Source organism: Camelus ferus, chromosome 2, assembly GCF_009834535.1.
Source record: "Camelus ferus isolate YT-003-E chromosome 2, BCGSAC_Cfer_1.0, whole genome shotgun sequence".
Classification (NCBI taxonomy): Eukaryota; Metazoa; Chordata; class Mammalia; order Artiodactyla; family Camelidae; genus Camelus; species Camelus ferus.
In genome coordinates this window covers 114,352,596-114,372,744 of record NC_045697.1, presented here as the reverse complement: position 1 = coordinate 114,372,744, position 20,149 = coordinate 114,352,596, and the positions used below count along the sequence as shown (strand labels likewise).

Sequence of the window (20,149 nt, the reverse complement as noted above, 5' to 3'; positions counted from 1 at the left end):
CACTGCTTAATTATCAATTTAATATTAAATAAGTCAGACATTAAGCTCTCCATTTTGTTAAAATAGCAACCCAGGAACAAACTGAGATCCTTAACTAATTCCCCTTATGCTCATAAAAACAAAGATTTGTAATTAGCACAGTTAAATGGAAAGTATTTTTATATAATCCATTTTTTTTATTTATCAAAATTCTAATTTGGCAGCTTCAAGGAGCAGGGATTGTCTATACTATTATGAAAGCATAAACTTCGATGTAATTTCCTCAGAAGTACAAATATTAAAATTCTAGAGGGACAAAAAAATAATAATGTAATTTTCCCCAAAACCATGTGGTATAATCAGATTTTAATTTTCTGCTAAGAAATGCTTATATAAATGTGCTTTTAAGAACTTTTTTTTTTAAAGCCAGAAGGGAGTGTTCAAAATGGTGGTGTAGGAAGATCCTTAACTTATGTCCTTTCACAGAAACAACAAATGTACAACTTCATATGGAATAATTCCCTCAGAAAAAGACGTGAAACCTGGATGAACATCCTCCACGACAAAGAATAAAAGAAAAAGCACTGAGATGTAAAATAGAGGCAGAGATATGAGTTGGCCAAGGAAAAACCCGCACCCCAGCCATGGTGATCCACCATTGCGCGGGGTCACAAAACTAGAGATTTTTTAATCTAGATCCTGCACAGGAGAGATAAACCCCAAAATGCCTGGATTTGAAAACCAAAGATGAATACACTCAGGAGAACCACAGAACTGTAGGAAATCAAAAAACACCCTTAAAGGACCTGTGTGCAGACACCCTCAACCTGAAAGCCGGTGTAAACAAACCAGAATAAAAGGTGCAGTGTCAATAAATAGTGAAGTGTCTGCCAGGGAGGCTGGAAACAGTCGGGATGCTCCCAGGGGAGCAGTCACAGGCAGGAGCCATTTACTTGAGCTCAGGCTACGTTGTTAACACCAGCACTGCCAAGTGCAGTAATGGAATTCTCCCTCTAACCTGCTAGCACTGGGCATGCTCTGCTGAGAGCCCTGCCCACCCCTGCACCTTGGCGAGGCCTCAAGCAAGCTGAGTGACAGCCACACCCACCAATGCATTATAGCAGCTGCAGACAGACCGCAAACCTGGTCTGAGGGCCAGTGCCACCCACCAGTGCCCCACAGCAGCCACGGTCCCACCATAGCAGGAGGATACACACAGCCTACAGAGGGGACACCCACTGAGTGCCTGGCCCAGCCACTGAGTGGACAGGTCAGACTGCACTTCTGAGCCACATAAGACACCATCCAAACAAGGTCCCTCTTTCAGTACTGGGAGAGACTGCTGATATCCCTAATACATAGAAAGAAGCAAAGAGAATTAAACAAAATGAGAAGATAGAGGAATAAGTTCCAATCAGAAGAACCTATGAGGGGTGGGAACCTAAATGAGCAGAGATAGGCAATCCACCTGATACGAAGTTCAAAGTCATGGTCATAATGATGCTGACCGAACTTGGGAGAAGAATGGATGAGCACAGCAAAAATTCCAACGAAGAGGCAGAAAATATAAGAAATCACCAAACAGAAGCTATAGCTAAATGGAAAGAAAACTCAAGGGGTTTTCAATAAACAAAAGGGAATAGAGAAAGAGAAGAAAAAGAAAAAGAGAGGAGCTGCAAAGCTGGCCAGAAAGCAATTTAAAAAATGGCAATAGGTATTTAGCTATCAATAATTCCTTTACACGTAAATGGATGAAATTCACAAATCAAGACATCAAGTTTATGCGTGGATAAAAAAGACTCATCTACCTGCTGCTTACAAGAGATTTCCTTCAAAACAAAAGACACAAAGACTGAAAGTAAAGGGATGGAAAAAGATACTCCGTACAAAAACAAAAAAGAAAGCTGTAGTAGCAATACTTGTATCTGACAAAATAGACTTTGAAAGAAACACTATAATAAGACAAGGAAGGGACTCACAAATGATAAAGGGATCAACCCAACAGAAAGGTGTAATATTTATAAATATATATGCACCTAACAGAGAAGCATCAACGTATATAAAGCAAATATTACAAACTGAAAGGGAAAAACTGAAAGCAATCCAATAAACTTCTGGGACTTTTACAGCTCCCTTACATCAATGCACAAATCATCCAAACAGAAAATCAATTAAAAAAAATCAAACTTATTTTATCAAACATTACCACTCCAAGTAATTCCAACCTTATTGTGTGATGTTCTATTTGCTAAAAACAATCTTGCAATTATTCACAACTGAATTTGAGAAACATATATAAATATAAGTTATATATTTATATATGAGATTATGCATACATCACACAAACACACACATAGAAAGTAGTACACAAGGAAATCACTTGCTTCCCCTGGGATGGGTGTCTCTAAGGTACTCTTCAGGTTTTCCAAGAATATCCATAACTATACATTAATTCTTTAACTTTTATTTGACATATTAACTAATTTAAACATTGAGCACTTAAATATATTTTAATTGTAAAAATGTAAAGATTAAGATAGCAATATTTTTCTTCCTGAATGGATCTATAAGTGTAAATTCCCTTTTCTTCAGGTAAAATATCATTTTATGAATATTAAATGTCACTTTTAAATTAAAATATAATAAAGAATCACTCTCAATTTAGGGAATTTACGTGTCCCTGACTCTTAATTTTGATCATAGCTTTATAGTAACTAAGCTTTTCATGGTGATCATTTCATAATTTATAAAAATATCAATTCACTATGTTGTACATCTGAAACTAATGTGATATTATAAGCCAATTATACTTCAATAAAATAGAAATCATGACAAGAATTACAAAATGTTCATTTCAGACTATTCAATAGAGTTGTTTGAGAAGTTTTCAGTCATTTAGTCCATAGAATTGACATACATTGCAAACTCATAGGAAAAGAATAGGAGAGAGCTAAAGATACAGACAGACAGGCAGACGCAGAGTCAGAGAGACAGAGAAATAAGAGAGACAGGCAAGAAGGGAGACAATTAAGAGAAAGAAAGAGGGCAAGGAGCCCAGGAAAGCAAGAAAATACTAACAAAGTATGGTATCTCAGGGATAAATATACACCCTAAGATGAAATCAATTGCTACCTCTTTACAATATATTGCTTTCCTTTAATAAACTTATTATTTATTAGCCACCAAGTATTTAATGCGTGCCTCCTCATATCATACACTCGGAAATGTTGTCACTTCCCTTCTTGAGCCTGTTAGGATCCTTGGAGAATCGTAGACCCGAAACAGTTACACATTTTTAAGTGTCAGTTCTGATCTTTGGTCAGTGCAGCTCCCAAGTGAGAACTTTCACTAACAGGCTGGAGTGTTCACTATAGTTTTCCTGAGACCAATTAAGACTGTAAGCTAATGGCAGGCAGATAATAAAGAAAACAGATTTTTATAAAGAGATCGGTCAATATACTTGTCTGTGATGGATGCAAGTATATAATATAGGTAATGGTTATTATATGCAATATGAAATATGTAGATACAGCAATGCTTATAAATATATTATCTATATGTGCATACACATCCTGTATACTTGGATATAAGTCTCAGTGACCAAGCTCACACAAGCTGCCCTCATGGAAATCAATTCCTCCTGGAAAGGAATACGAAGGAGATTAAAGGCAATCATTTCAAATATGTTGTCTCATTTTTCACTCATCAAGAAGCACAGGCCCCGAGGTGGCGTCCGCGGACTTCAGGAGGCCAGGCCTGCCGCGCGGCGGAGGGCCCTGTGACCGTGTGCTGCGCCGCCACCGACGGGCGGCGGGGGCTGCCACCCCGCCTGTCCCCGCGCGCGGCCACCCTGGTGACGAACGGACACGCCGTTTCAGGACAGGAGTCCTTGCGTGAGTTTTCTGAGATGCTGCCTTCCAGCGAGTTCCAGATCCACGCGGTGGACTGCCAGCCCGTTCACGGCGGAGCCACCCGGAGCCAGACCACCGTCGTCGTGGTGACCCCGGGGGACGGGGAAGTTCGAGGGCAGCAAGCAGCGGGACGTCAACCAGAACGTCATCCTGACCGCCCAGGCCTCACCGGGCAACACGGCGTGGGAGATTGCCAGGGGCTGCTTCCGCTTCCAGAACCGGGCCCGCTAGTGGGGGCACAGTCACACCCCCAGCCCGCTCTCTGCCCTGCGCCCACCCCCCCCCAAGTCCGGGGCCCCTTCCTGCGCACGTGCGTGTTTGCCATAGCTGCCCTTTCAAAATAGTAAGATTCTGTATTTTTCTGCTTGCCCTGTACAGACCCTGGTTCTGGAAATTCTGATGAATAAAACAGTGAGTGTTGAAAAAAAGAAAAACAGAATATTTGCAACAGTCCTCGGCCCCATTTTTTAGACATGTGGGCTCAGAAAAACGCGACAAGTAATAGCGAACCAATCTGGACAGTTTCTAAGGTCCACATTCTTTCAAGTTTTGTTTTCATTATTAACTGCTACTACTGATAACACAAATTACAGAAATAAATCGTTGAAAATATAGAGAAAGGATGTTATAATTATATGAGTCAAGTCGAATCCACAGAAGGGGGTCTATCACTACAACTGATCAACAGAAAGGAGAGTGCGCATTTATCAGAGTTACGGATACATTTTCCAAATGAGCTGCAAACCCAGTGGAGGGGGAGAAAATTTCGGAGTGAAGAAAAGTGAGAAATGGGAAAATACCAATCCGGGCTGAGATTTAATTTAGATAAATGTAAGGTAATACCCAGAACGAATTCTGAAAGAAAGAAACACATTGATGTGGGCTGGTTAGAGACCAAACAATGTTTGGAGATTAACTGTATGTTGTTATGGGAGAGAATTTTGCTACATGACAGTGAAGCAAAACTAAATAAAAGATGAGTTATAGTATGGGAAGGGTATTACTACCCTTTGATCCATTTGCAGCAAACAATAAATGTTTAAAACAATAATAATTTTAATAACTAAATTTTTTGAACCCCAAGTATGTGCTAGACATTGTACTAAATTCTTTATCTTAGTCTTGGAAACCCCAATTAATATTGAAGCAAGTATTGTTATTATCCTGAGGTTGTAGGTGGGGTATGAGATCTTAGGAAGGTTAAATAATTATTCAGAGTTGTAGAGTTATGAGCAGTGGAGCAAAGATGATATAAAATTTGAACACTTACAGCATAAAATTTAAAGAAGAGAAAATTAAAAGCAGTATGCCAAAACACTGAATAATAATATATAGAAATTAAGGTTTCAGTAAAACACAATTTTCACAATTATTTGTAACATACATTTAAGTACTTACGAGGTGCTACACTATTTCCCATGCTTTATTAGGTTTTATTAATTTAACCCTCCAAAGTCATGTGAGGTAGAATTATTCCATTTCGAAGTTAGAAACACGGGGAGAGGGAACAATTGTGTAACTTTCCTAAGGACACCCGATGGTGAAGCGGTTGAGCTGGGACTGGAATGTAGCACTCCACACTGCCAGCTCCAGGAGTGAGGGCTCGTTAGCACCGTACTACACCAGTTCTAGCACTGGGAAGAGGGGTGAGTACACAGGAGAATGTAAGTGCTGAGATAATTAAACGCAAAAAAAAAAAAAAAAATGGGGATTATTGAAAAAGTATTGTGCCTCACACAGAGTATAAGTATAAATATTTATTAAATACATAGAAAATTACCTAAGTGAATTAGAAAGCTTTGGAATAAACAATAGCTCACTGAGAAAATAAAAATAATAAATCATCATGATCTGTGCCTTCCTTCATAGACAATATTTAATGCACACATTCGATATGCTGGAGAGTATGTATGTGTTAATTATATTTTTGAAACAGACAGAGGCAGTCCTGTCCTCAGAGAATTTAAAATTCAAGAAAACATGAAAAAATATTACATACCAAGGCTCAAGTATTTACACTTTTGTTCCTAATTGTATTCATCCAATTAGTTTTGAAACAAAATGCAATAATGTCAGATAAAGTTAAATCCACTATTATAGCAAGGATAATAAAAAGATGAAATTTTAACCTCAAAACTTTACATCAGTATGTTTTTATGTAAGAAGGAAATATCAGGTTAAAGATGAATGTAATCCAGATTTCAGTTTAGGTACCTAGAGCTTTGAGATTCAAATTAAACTGATGTGAACATGGTTTTAGATGCAATGCTATGTATTTTTCATATCATATTCCAAGCTCTGAATGTACTTAATTAGATCAGTCTGAACCACTCACCCGTATTGTGTGTGTTGTGTCCCAATTCTAAGCTGTTCTTTGCCCCTTCCAAGACACATTTTCTCATTCCTTCAACACTTCCATCTTCTTTTCAGCTTTTGTTTGCTAACTTTTACAGGAAGACTCATTATTTAATCTGCTTAATGAAGGGCTACTTTAAATCTTTCACTTTTCTGCCTTTATTTGTTTTGTTTTCATCTTTCTCTCTCCACCGTCTTCATTTGGGAGGATAAGGGTTTCGTACAGACATTCATATCCTAGTGATATGACTTACGCCACCTTTCTTAGAGATTAGAGTTTGTTTTTATTTCAAATGTTTTATTTTTATTTCTATTAAATAAGGAAAACATGTAGAGAAGGAATTATAATGAAGTGTATATTTCCAAACATATCTCTGAATTTCTGAGTTTTCCCTGGAAGAAAATGCCTGAAAATGCAAATATCTTGTCAAACAAGACATTTACAAAAGATCAAGCAAAAATTTTAGGTAACATACTAACAGTGGTAGTATGAAGACTTGAAAAATGAAAGGCACTGAAAGATTGAAAACAGCAAGATTCAAAATAATTCCATGTTTCTAATATATCCTGTTTGTAAGTTCCTCTGGCATTAAAGAAAAACACATTAAATCACTCGGTGCAGTGAAGTGTAGCACTAAAAACAGTAATAGTTTGTGGACGCTGTCCAGAAATCAAACTGAATTACAGAGTCAAAGCAAAGTTTCATTATATGAGAGAGTAACTATGGAAATCAATTAATGAAGCAGCTAAATCCAGCCCTGGGTCATATGAGTTAAGTAAAAAAAGTCTGCCTTGTGTGATTTGAAAATAATCTTCATTAAAAAGAAATGATTCCACTAAGCATGTGTCAGTACTGGTGTTGCCAATGAGCACTTCAGGATACCATCACTTGGTTTTCTGCTTTACAAATGTAAAATCCCCCAAAACAAAAAAATCACAGTAAATAAGAGAAATATAAAATCGAATTAGGAAACACACAGCTCCACCACTTAGTCTTATGTCCTTAAGAAAGTTACACAATTGTTCCCTATTCTGGTGTTTCTAAATTTAAAATGGAGTAATAATTCTAACTCATGATTTTGGAAGATTAAATCAATGAAACCTAATAAAGCATGGGAAACAATGTAGCACATAGTAAGTACTTAAATATAATTTTAGGATAAATCCTTAGAATGAGTGAAACAAATTTGGTGACAAATTAAAATTTTTCATTCGTATTTGATATTTGAGCTGTCAAAATGAATGCCAACTTTTGTTTGTGGACATTTTAATGTGGGCCATTCTGACTAGTGTGACGTGACACCTCATAAATGCTGGAGAGGGTGTGTAGAAAAAAGGAACCCTCCTATACCGTCAATGGGAATGTAGTTTTGTTCAGCCGTTGTAAACAACAGTATGGAGATTCTTTCAAAAACTGAAAATAGACTTACTATATGATCCAGTGACCCCACTCCTGGGTATGTATCCACAGGAAACTCTAATTCAAAAAGATACATGCACCCCGATGTTCATAGCAGCAATCTACAATAGCCAAGACATGGAAACAGCCTAAATGTCCATCAGCAGATAACTGGATAAAGAAGTTGTGATATATTTATACAACAGAATATTACTCAGCTATAAAAAATAATAAAATAATGCATTTGCAGCAACATGGATGGACTTGAACATTTTCATACTAAGTGAAGTAAACCAGAATGAGAAAGAAAAATACCATTTCTATCACTGTATATGTGGACTCTTAAAAACGACACAAGTGAGCTTATTTATTCTCCTTCATTTCTGGAATGATAATTTTTGTCTCTTTCAGAATTCCTTTTTTACAAGGTTTCTTTTCTTGAGCACTTAGATGTTTCATCCTACTGCCTCTATACTTTCTTATGAGAATCCTCTGCATAAGAGGAGCAACTTCCTTTTTTGCTTTTTGTTTTTTTAAGATTCCCTCTTTGTCTTTCAACAGTTTGACTATAATGTGTCTCGGTGTAGACGTCTTTGGAGTAAATTCAGCTTTAAGTCCATTCAGCTTCTTGGATATGTAGATTCATATGTTTCATCAAATTTGGGAAGTTTTCAGACATTATAGTTTAAAATACATTTTCTGTTCTCATTCTCTTTCTCTTTTCTTTCTGTGATTCGTAGAATTCCTGTTTTGCTATGTCTCTTGGTGCCTTAGGCTGTTACTTTTTCTCTATTCTTTTTGTTTATTTTCTCCAAAGATTGAGGGATTTCAATTGCCCTATCTTCAAATTTTCTGGTTTTTTTCCTGCTTGCTAAAATCTGCTGTTGAACCCCTGTCATGATTCAACATCAAGTTGTGGACATTTTTTCTTTCAGCTACGTTACTTTTCACCTAGACGCTTTGTGTGTTTCTTTTTTTTTTTTCTTAATAATTTATATCTCTTATTATTACCTATAAATTGTATCTCTGATATTATCTAGTTATTCTTACATCAGTCTCCTGATTTGCATTATTTTGTTAATCCACAGTTTCCTTCAGCACTTTGAGCATATTTAAGACAGTTAATTTAAAGTCTTCATCTAATGAATCTAATATCTGGACTTCCTCAGAGAAGTTTTCTGACTTTATTTTTCTTCTTATGAAGGGGTTATGTTTTCATGTTTTGTTTAGGATGTTTTATAAATTTTGTTAAGAATTTGACATTTTTAATATTGTTATGTGTTAACTCTGGAGATCAAGTTATCCTCCCTCATCAGAGACTGATGATGTTACTGGTTGAGGGCTGCAAGTTGTCCATTTGCTTAGTGACTTTTGTAAGCTTTTTTTAAATTTTTATTTTTTGCAAAGACTGTATTTTTTGTCATGTGTTATCACTGAAATCTTTGTTCTGTTATCTCTACAGTCATCTAATGACCTTACAGTGATTTCCTTAAATGCCTGGGACAAATATTAATTTTCTTCTTAAAAAGAGGTTTTTTTCTTGACATTATTTTTGTAAATGTTACCTGGGAAGCCATCTGAGCCAACCTCTGCAGCAGTTGCCCACCAAACCAACAGGCATATCAACAATGCGACCTTGATCCCTAGAGGATAAGGTCCGCATCGTCCACCCAGGCATCAGAAGCCACACCAGGAATGTGTGCTACTACTCTCACAGATGGCTGCCATGGGAGCTGGGGAATAGGGATGGTAGCTGTTATGTGAAATGCCAAAATTCCTCAAATTTTACCAGTCTCTTTATTCCTCAGGCACTCTCCTGGGTACTCCAATTATTTGGCTGGAATCCATAGCCCTATAGTTGAACCCCTGACTATTCCTGTAGATATATTTGCTCAATTATTGTTTCAGTGAAGGGACCATTTCCTGGAGCTTCCAATTTAACCATCTTCCATGACATACTAGAGGCCAGTTTGGAACCAGTAGTGAAAGACAATAAGAAGGTCTAAAAATTGAAATTCACAGCAGTGATCAAAGTTTGGAGGAGAGTGAGGAGTAAGAGAAAGTGAAGAAGAGCAAGAGTAATCTGTTTTAACAGTTCAAAGCAACAAAAAGCAATAAAGAAACATGAAAAAGGATGAGGAATAGCAAAATGAACCAGAAACCTGATTTTAAGTTCTGTGCCTGTCCTTAACTAGCTGACCGATATCAACACATTGTTTACTCTCTGAAACTTTTGTTACTTTATTTTTAGAATAAAGAAATTATAAATTCTGTTATTAGTTTCACAAATAAAATTATGAAGTGTAAATACGTAAAATTGAAACTTTTAAATGTTTTTAGGTTTTTATTTAAAAATCATCCCCATGATGTATATATAAAAAGGAAGATATTCCTTGTAATTAGTTTATAGAAATATTTTCACTTTTAATATTAAACATTTGTTGGACATTTAATATCTGCTATTTAGTGCCGATCACAAGAAATAAGTCTTTTCGGCTCAAAAACAAGACAAAAGCAGTTTGCTTTCTTCCTCCCCTAACCTTCACCCCTTGTGTTTTCCAGAAGTGCGCTCTGTTTCCCAAGTAACAGCTTGTGTTGTGGTAACTTGGAATCTGCTGTATGAGTTGCAGTATATTTTCAGGCATACGTTTACATTATTTAATAGAAAATCTACAAGAAACACATTCATAAATTCACATTTAAGATATACAGAACGAGTATCGTCTTGGCCATTTCTTTTGTGGCTCATAAAATATTGAATTTCTATGGAATACAATTATGTAAATTTATGCTAATTTGTACGTTTATAAGCCTGTGTTTTTATAATGCATATAACATGCTACTAATTATGAAATGATTAAGACAGAAAGATTTCTACTTAAAATGTATGTTTCAGTTACATATTCAATTATAAATTCTATTAGCAATAATGTAATGTGGAGCTTCTTGTTTCTTTTTTAAGTTCTACTTCGTTGTTTCCTCAAAACTAATGCTAAAATTCTAAACTAATAAGCTTCATGGAGGCATATTCTTTCTATCTGGAAATGAGACTAAATTAAGCTTGTGTTCATTTGGTTTGCCTCTTTAGAATGTAATTTAAAAGCCATTGAATTTTAAAACCACAGAAAGCATCCTTTAGTCAAGAGACTCTGTCCTAAGTTCAGTGAGCATTACAATGTTGTGTTAGTTTCAAGTGTATAGCATAGTGATACATTTATATATATATATATATATATATATATATATATATATATATATAATATATTTAAGATTCTTATCCATTATAGATTATAAAATATTAAATACAGTTCCCTATGCTATACAGTAGGTCCTTGTTGTTTATCTCTTTTATACACAGAAATGTGTATCTGTTAATCCCATACTTCTAATTTATCCTTCCCTCACCTTCCCCATTGATAACCGTAAGTTTGTTTTCTATGTCTGTGAGTCTCTTCCTGTTTTGTAAATAAATTCATTTGTATCACTTTTTTTTTAGATTCCACACACAAGCGATATCATGTGATATTTGTCTTTGTGTGACTTACTTCACTTAGTATGATTGATTATCTCTAGGTCCATCCATGTTGCTGAAAATGTCATTATTTCATTCCTTTTTATGGCTGAGTAATGCTCTATTGTATATACATATACACTGTATCTTCTTTATCCATTTATCTGTCAAAGAACATTCAGATTGCTTCCATGTTTTGGCTATTACAAATAGTGCTGCTATGAACATTGGGGTGCATGTCTCTTTTTGAATTAGGATTTTCATCTTTTCTGGATATATGCCCAGGAGTGGGATTGTAGATCATATGATAACTCTATTTTCAGTTTTTTAAGGAACCTCCATGCTGTTCTTCATAATGGCTTCACCCATTTACATTCCTACCAACAGTATAAGAGGGTTTCTTTTTCTCCACACCCTTCTTCAGCATTTACTATTTGTAGATTTTTTTGATGACAGCTATTCTGACTGGTGTGAATTGATAACTCATTTTGTTTTGATTTTCATTTCTCTAGTAATTGGTTATGTTGAGTATCTTTTCATGTGCCTTTTGGCCATCTGTATGTCTCCAACGTATCAAAAAGAATACAATACCTAGAAATAAACCTGACCAAAGAGGCAAAAGCCCTGTACTGTAAAAACTGTAAGACTGATGAAAGAGACTGAGGACAATGCAAACGGATGTAAAGATACACCGTGTTCTGAGACTGGAAGAACTGATATTGTTAAAATGAACATACTACCCAAGGCCATCTACAGATTCAATGCGACCCCTACCAAAATACAAATGACATATTTTACAGAACTAGGAAAAATAATTTTAAAATGTGTTTGGAAACACAAAAGAACCCAAATAGCCAAAACAATCTTGAGAAAGTAGAACAGAGCTGGATGAATTATGAGCCCTGATTTCAGACTATACTACAAAGCTACAGTAATGAGAAAATCATGGTGCTGGCACAAAAACAGACACAGCTCAATAGAACAGGACAGAATGTCCAAAAATAAACCTATGCACTTATGGTCAATTAATCTATGACAAAGGAGGCAAGAATATACAATGGAGAAAAGATTGTCTGTTCAATAAGTGGTTCTGGGAAAACTGGACAGCTACATGTGAAAGAATGAAATGAGAACATTCTCTAACACCATATACAAAAATAAACTCCGAATGGATTAAAGACCTAAATGTAAGACCAGATACTATAGGGAGAACACTCTTTGACATAAATCACAGTAATATTTTTTTGGATCCATCTCCTAGAGAAACTAAAACAAAAGCAAAAATAAACAACTGAAACCTAATATAACTTAAAAGCTCTTTCACAGCAAAGGAAACTTTCCACAAAATGAAAAGACATCCTATAAAATGAGAGAAAATATTTGCAATATTCACATATGAACATTCTGATGCATCAAAACATCAAGGAAGAAAAAAATTAATACATATTTTAATGAGATAGTATTTGCTATCAGTTATTTTAATCTCTGTTCATATGGATGACAAACATTCCAAGATACTTAAAATTCACTGGAATTTATATTTTGTGTTTTCTTAAGTGTTGTCATAAATGTCACTTAGAAAAAAAATTAAATATATATTAAAACATTTTCCCAAATTTCCACAAGTAAAACAGAAGCTATTTCTACCCCCAAAGAAAACAGAAATATTTTAATATCTGTTTATAAGAATTGAGAAAAACCCAGGAAATCACAGTTTTATCATATACTATAAAATTAGCACAAGTTTTAGGAAAAACAAGATATGACTTTTACAAACCATATCAGTGTATTTTTATAATGACTATTCATTCTCACAAATGCTAATGTTCTAAGAAAATTCTCCATATTGTCTTACTTATTCAAAATATAAGTTAAAATATTTCATCATAATTTCACATAGTTAAGGGACAATTGATTTGACTTAAAAGAATTCTTAAGTAATTCATTCAAACACATTATTCAAATTATGTTTGAACACACTGTGTATGAAATCAACTGCTATAAAACAATTCAAAATGGTTTTATTTATGTTTTGATGTTGGTTTATGAAATAGTTGTAATGGTTTGTATTAGATTGACATTACACATTCATTACCTACATATAAATATGTTACTATACTTAATCACCATTATATACTATTTATAAGATATCGTGGGTTATTTATATCATAGTATATTATGAAACACACTTCCTTAGTACATATTTAAATATGTTTCCAAGAAGGCACAAATAGATCCTGAAATTGGTGGTACTAGTGGAATCTTGAAAAATTAGCTATGACAGTATCCTATTTAAAATTATTAATGATTTCCCTTGATTTACAAAATGAAATATAGGCTACTCTATAGCACTGGAATTAATTTATGACACTCAAGATGCAAGTAAATCCACATTAAAATTTAAAAATCATTTTGGGAGTTTGAGATTTGCAAGTTAGCCACTATATAAAAAAAAGATTAAAAAAAGTTTCTTCTGTAGAGCACAGGGAACTATATTCAATATCTTATAATAACTATTAATGAAAAAGAATATGAAAATGAACATATGCATGTATTATCATGACTGGGACATTGTGCTGTACACCAGAAATTGATGCATTGTGACTGACTATAGTTCAATAAAAAAATTAAAAAAAAAATCATTTTGAATCAAATGAAAGCTTCAGTCTTCCTGAAGCTCAGGGGAAGGGCCAGAGGGATAATATGCTTACACAGTAACGTCATGGAGCTTGTTCATGGGGACTTTTATTAGGCTTCCATGGGTATAGGAACCTATTAATGACCATTTATCCATGAGTAGCCATGTAGTCATCCCCCCAAAAGAAGTGCCAACCTCAGGATATCACTTCAGAGAGAACTCAGGATTGTCTACCTTCTGCACTTTATTTCGTATGACATCCTAAAATGAGACAATAAAATCAATAATCAATCAATAATTATCAGACTAGCTAACCAATCATAGGTTGATTAACTCCAAAGGTAACAAATAAACACTTTTTCACAGGCTACCCTTGCTGTTGGTTAAAGCAATCACCTTTTATTGAGTGATTTCTCCTATCATACCATTGATGTCTCTAGATCCACTTTCTTGCTCTGGTTAAAGACATTTTGAAATGCAAATCAAAACTATGATGAAGTATTATCTCAAACAGTCAGAATGGCTATGATCAAAGCAATCTACAAATAATAAATGCTGGAGAGGGTTTGGATAAAAGGAACCCTCCTGCGCTGTTGGTGGGAAAATATATTGGTGTAGCAACTATGGAGAACAGTATGGAGGCTCCTTTGAGTACTTAAAAATAGAGGTACCATATGATCCAGCAGTCCCACTCTCAGGCATATATCTGGAAAAGGTAAACAACTCTAATTCAAAAGATACACATACTCCAGTTTTCAGAGCAGCACTCTTGACAATAGCCAAGAAGTGGAAGCAAACTAAATATCCATCCACAGACAATTGGATAAAAAATACTGGTGTGTGTGTGTGTATATATATACACACATATATATACACATATATATATATAATGGGATGCTATTCAGCCATAAAAAAGAATGAAACAATGCCATTTGTACCAACATGGATGAACCTACAAATTATCATGCTAAGTGAGTCAAAGAAAGGCAAATACCATATGATATCACTTGTATGTGCAATTTAAAAAATGAAGCAAATGAACTTATTTACAAAACAGAAGGTGACTCACAGACATAGAAAACAAGCTTATAGTTACCAAAAGGGAAACATGGGCAGGGATAAGTTAGAAGTTTGGGATCAACAGATACACATCACTATATATAAAATAGATAAACAGCAAGAACCTACCATATAGCACAAGGAACTATATTCAAAATTTTGTAATAACCTAATGGAAAAGAATCTGCAAATGAATATGTGTGCGTATATGTGTGTGTGTGTGTGTATTTTTTATATATATACAACTGAATCATTGTGCTGTACACCTGAAAATAGCACAACATTGTAAATCAACTATACTTCAAAACATCAGTAAACAAAAATTTTTAAAAAAGATTATTGACTTAACCAATTGCTAAGTCCCCCCTTGCTTTTTGACAGGAACCAAAATAAAGTTGAATTCTGTTTCCTCCAGTCTTTCCTCAGGAAAATGCCTGATTCCCAGTTATGCTGGATTGAGATGTGTCCTCCCTTCATATGTTGAAGCCCTAAGCCCCAGGACCTCTGAATGTCAGTTTATTTGGAGATAGAGCTTTTAAAGGGGTAAATACAATAAGTTGAATGAGGCCATTAGGAAGGGCCTGGATCCATTACGATTGGTGTCCTTACAAAAAGTGAGGTGCCAGGGATGAACCCATAGAGAGTGACAACTGTGTGAGGGCACAGTGAGAGGGAGTTATCTGCAAACAAGGAGAAAAGACCCAGGAAGAACCACACCTGTCAGCACCTTGATCTTGGCTTTGTAGCCTCTCAACCTGGGAGAAAATAAAGATCTATTGTTTAAGCCCCCAGGCTGTCACATTTTGCCTCAGTAGCCTGAGCTGCCCGTGGTCTCCCTGCTACAGCAAGTGAATAAACCTAAATTTGTTTGACTCCGGGTTTACTCCTGTTGGACTTTTCTGATGGGTTTTATCACCCATTTCCTGAGGGTCAAAACTACCCTTGAGCTCAGATAACACTGCTTGAAGCAAAAAGCCTTTACTCACCACTGGTTCCCGTTGAGACTTAACTGCCAATGTCTATAAAAAACAGTGGGTGAATGCAGTAGTTTAAGAACAGAAGGTGTATTAGCTTATAATAAATATAAAGAACTCACAGTAAGTGGTCGTGTGGAAATAGGTGAAAATAGTTTATTTTTATACATAGAGAAGATGTGATCATTATTATTTGTATCATTTATTATTGAATAAGATTAATTTTACTTTAGAAGAAGAAATAAGTTATCATTATTTTTTAAATGTTTTATTGGAATGGCTTATATCTAAATGCATCACTGACTTATCGAAGCAGATGTAATTAGTGCTAGAAGAATTTGGAAACTAAATGCCCAGTTGTCAAGCTGATGTTTTTCCCGTGTAAACAACAAAGGATGAAGGATGTTGAAGGTAGGGGAGTATGTATGTGTGGGTGGGGAGGGCTCTGTGGGATCTCTGTATTTTCTGCTCAATTCTGCTGTAAACCTGAAACTGGTCTAAAAAAAATAAAGTCTATTAAAAAAAGAAAAAATAAAGGAAAATTACAAGGAGATGTTACCGGGTATCTGCTAATACAGGGTGTCTCTTCTGCTTATATTCTTCTAATGTATGAATCATTTCAAATAATTATTTTTTAGGGGGGAGGGTATAGCTCAGTGGTAGAGTGCATGCTTAGCAAGCATAAGGTCCTGGGTTCAATCCCCAGTACTTCCACTAAATAAGTAAATAAATAAGCAAACAAACCTAATTACCTCCTCCCTAGATAAATAAATAAGTTGTACAAACAATTAAAAAATGATATTTATATATTAAGTATGATTTATAAATATTTTTGCTTTCTTAACAAAAGTGATTTTTAAAGTTAAAGCAAGAAAATGTACACCCACAGTTATCATTAGCTAAAAGAGATAAATCTGAGTGAACTAGCTTGTTTACAGTGTTACAGCATCACCCAGCTAACTAGGACAAACTCTCACAGAAAAGGGACATAAACTAATTTTAAAATATTTACGCACAAGGTCATTAATTCTTAAATTAACATTGCTTTTATACAGATTGTAATTAGTGCTGTAATATAAATGATGATACCTTAGTTAGGAGATATATGAGTTGGAAAGGAGAAAATATGATAAAAGTTTAAAAATCATACATCATTCAGTATGCCTCAAATGTCATAATGGCATAAAAAATTCCAAAGCATAAAGATTGACGTATGTATTACATATAATCCTTTTATATAAATTAACACAGATTATTAATGAAAATAAAATCATTTAATAGGTGTATTCCAAAATTTACTTCAAAGTTTCCTCACGAAAATCTTATTTCAAAATCATTCTGCCAAAATAGTGATATATGAAAAAATTAATTTGCTAATGCATTTTGTTCTGATTTTATAAATTTAATTTTATAACATAATGGAAAACAAGCATTACTAATCATCCTTTAATGGTGAAGTAAAATCAGAGAATGCATTCCATCACACAAATAGAGTAGATTAAAAAACTCTTTGACAGAATTTGGTCTCTAGACAAGGCCTTTGTTTCACTGATACTTGGGATCTAAACATGGTAACACTGAAACAGAGAGCTGTAACAAGAGGAACAAAACTTCAGAAACTAAGAGATATGTACATCCCCACACAAATGTTTGTTTCCTATCTCCTTCATTAAAATTCAGTCCACAAATGATAAATGCTGGAGAGGGGGTGGAGAAAAGGGAACCCTCCCACACAGTTGGTGGGAATGTAGTTTAGTGCAGCCACTGTGGAAAACAGTATGAAGATTCCTCAAAAGACTAAAAATAGACCTACCATATGATCCAGCAGTCTCACTCCTGGGCATATATCTAGAGGGAGCCTTAATTCAAAGACACCTGCACCCCAGTGTCCATAGCAGCACTGTTTACAATAGTCAAGACATGGAAAAAACCTAAATGTCCATCAACAGATGACTGGATAAAGAAGCAGTGGTATATGTATACAATGGAATAGTACTCAGTCATAAAAAAGATAAAATGGTGTCATTTGCAGCAACATGAGTGAACTTGGAGTTTGTTATTTTAAGTGAAGTAGTCAGAAAGAGAAACAAAATTACCACATGATATCACTTATATGTGAAATCTAAAAAAATAAAAGACAAATGAACTTATTTACAAAACAGAAACAGACTCACAGACAGAAAACAAGCTTATGACTACCAGCTGGGGAGGGAGGTGGGAAGGGATAAATTGAGAGTTCAAGATTTGCAGATACTGACTAACATATATAAAATAAACAAGTTCATACTGTATAGCATAGAGAACTATATTCAATATCTTGTGGTAACATTTGGTGAAAAACAATATGAAAATGAATATATGTATGTTTATGTATGACTGAACATTATGCTATACACCAGAAACTGACACAATATTGGAAACTGACTATACTCCAATAAAAATTTTAAAAAATTAAAAAAAAAACAAAAAAACTTCAGCACAGAAGATATCTAGGGTCCTGTCCCAAATTCAGATGCAAAGAAAAAATCGTAGATATTGTCATCCTTGTAACATGTCTATATTTCTTCTCTATTACTTTTTTTTAACCTGTGTCTACTTCAGAAAACTGTAGACACCTCCAAGCTTCAGCTTATATGAAATGAATTATATATAATTAATCCTCCGCACTGTATCTCTTCTTTTACTTCATATTTACCTAAAATAAGGTTTTTGCTAGATAGTTGACTTTTGCACTTAATATTTCCTGAAATAACATTGCTCTTTAACAGATTATTTCCCATGCTTAATGCGTAGTTGCATTTCAATACTCTAAAAACATTAATCAAAAAACAATCAAAATAAGAAACCCATAGAAATTTGGACAAGGGTGAGTCCTGAGACAGAGGGAAACTGTTCTCTTGTTGGATGCCCTCTTAAAGCTCCTTCATACCACGTGTATCATTCAGAGCCCAGCGTTTTCCAGTCTTCATTTATAACTATATAAAGTCACGACAGAAATTATTTTTAAATTTTTTCAAACCAAAAATACCATTCCTTTATGTTATGCTTTCTTTATGTGGCCATAACTTTTTTGTCTAAGTTTTTTCCCCATTTCTAATGATTATGTATTTTTTTAGTAATTGGGGAAAGAGAGATGAATTGTATAAAGAAAGAAAGAACAGTTTATCTTATTTGTCCAGCAGGCACAAGTATGGTGCCGACTGAAGGCCTCTTCTCTGACCTCATCAAGATGGAGGTTGGGTGCATGTAGCAATAAACTACAAGTCTAGAGCTACAGTTGCTTTCTAGAAATCAAGGTTGCCCTCACTTCTCCTTTCCTTTAGCTTCACGTTATAGAGGCTCTTTTTCATGCAAGCATGGAAGAGAAGTCTGGGGTTCCTTCTACAACTCAGTACTCATTTGTAAGTTCAAAGAACATTGGACCCAATGGCATTCATCCACTCATAGGGTGGATACCTCAGCCTAGAAGAGTCAAGTAAGAAGACAAAGGGTGATAACCCTTACCCAATATACCTCTTATAGAACAGAAGTATCCTGCAGAGAGAAACGGGCTGCTATCTCACCAGCAGGTCCAGAGCAGTGGTATGGTAATTGTGCCCTTGGGGAGAGGCAGGCCATAAGGGAAAGAGCTCTTCATAGCCCTCCCGAAGGGGACTAACATCCTTCGGAACATCCTTCATAGCCCTCCCTAAGGGAGCGGCTGAAAACAGTGTTTTTTTGTGATGAGTAGTTAAAATGAGGCTGCCAGTTCATAATAACAACACATGAAATTGTAGACAAGCTAGACATCTAACAGAGAGAACGGGAAAAGAAATGATGACACAGAGCCGTTGGAGCAAGCCAGGAAGAATCCATCAAAATTACTCTTGCAAAATTATGCAAATTTAATCGGATCAGACTGTGGGGCAATTATTGCTCCAAGGTGTTATCAAGCAATAGAACGATCAGCTCACTAATCAGTTAGTGGAAAATAAAAACGGGATGCAGACCAGGTAGAAGCTGACCAAGGAGGTAAGGAGAAGAGACAAAGAGAGCCTAACCATAGCTGCTGACATGCTGGGTGGTGGGGTCCAGGGTGAACATGTGATGCCCAAGATAAGCTTTGTAGCCGCAATCTCAGAGGCAGAACTTTTTTTTTTTATTTCAAAGAAAGTAGGTGTCATTGAAATATTATGGCCAAATTGCTAAACAAATAAGAAGCAAAAAAGCAAGTAGCAACAAGCTCTAGAGTGGTGGGATCAGTATTCAGAATCACTGCAATCTTTTGTCCAAAATGAGCAGTTTTTGTCCCAACTCATTTATAAAATCAACCTTTTCCTAATA

At 35.2% G+C, this 20,149-nt stretch overlaps 2 protein-coding genes across 3 annotated transcripts in view; one reads left to right on the top strand and one right to left on the bottom strand.

Annotated features, from left to right (window-relative positions):
* FSTL5 (follistatin like 5) overlaps positions 1 to 20,149 on the bottom strand; it is a 667,511-nt gene that overhangs the window by 237,182 nt on the left and 410,180 nt on the right. The gene's annotated exons all lie outside the window — the stretch shown is intronic.
* LOC116667968 (NTF2-related export protein 1-like) lies at positions 894 to 4,164 on the top strand. Its single transcript, XM_032494100.1, is given in 3 exon segments — positions 894 to 975; positions 3,690 to 3,982; positions 3,984 to 4,164. Coding segments are annotated over 3 exon segments (513 nt in total). The 3' UTR covers positions 4,122 to 4,164.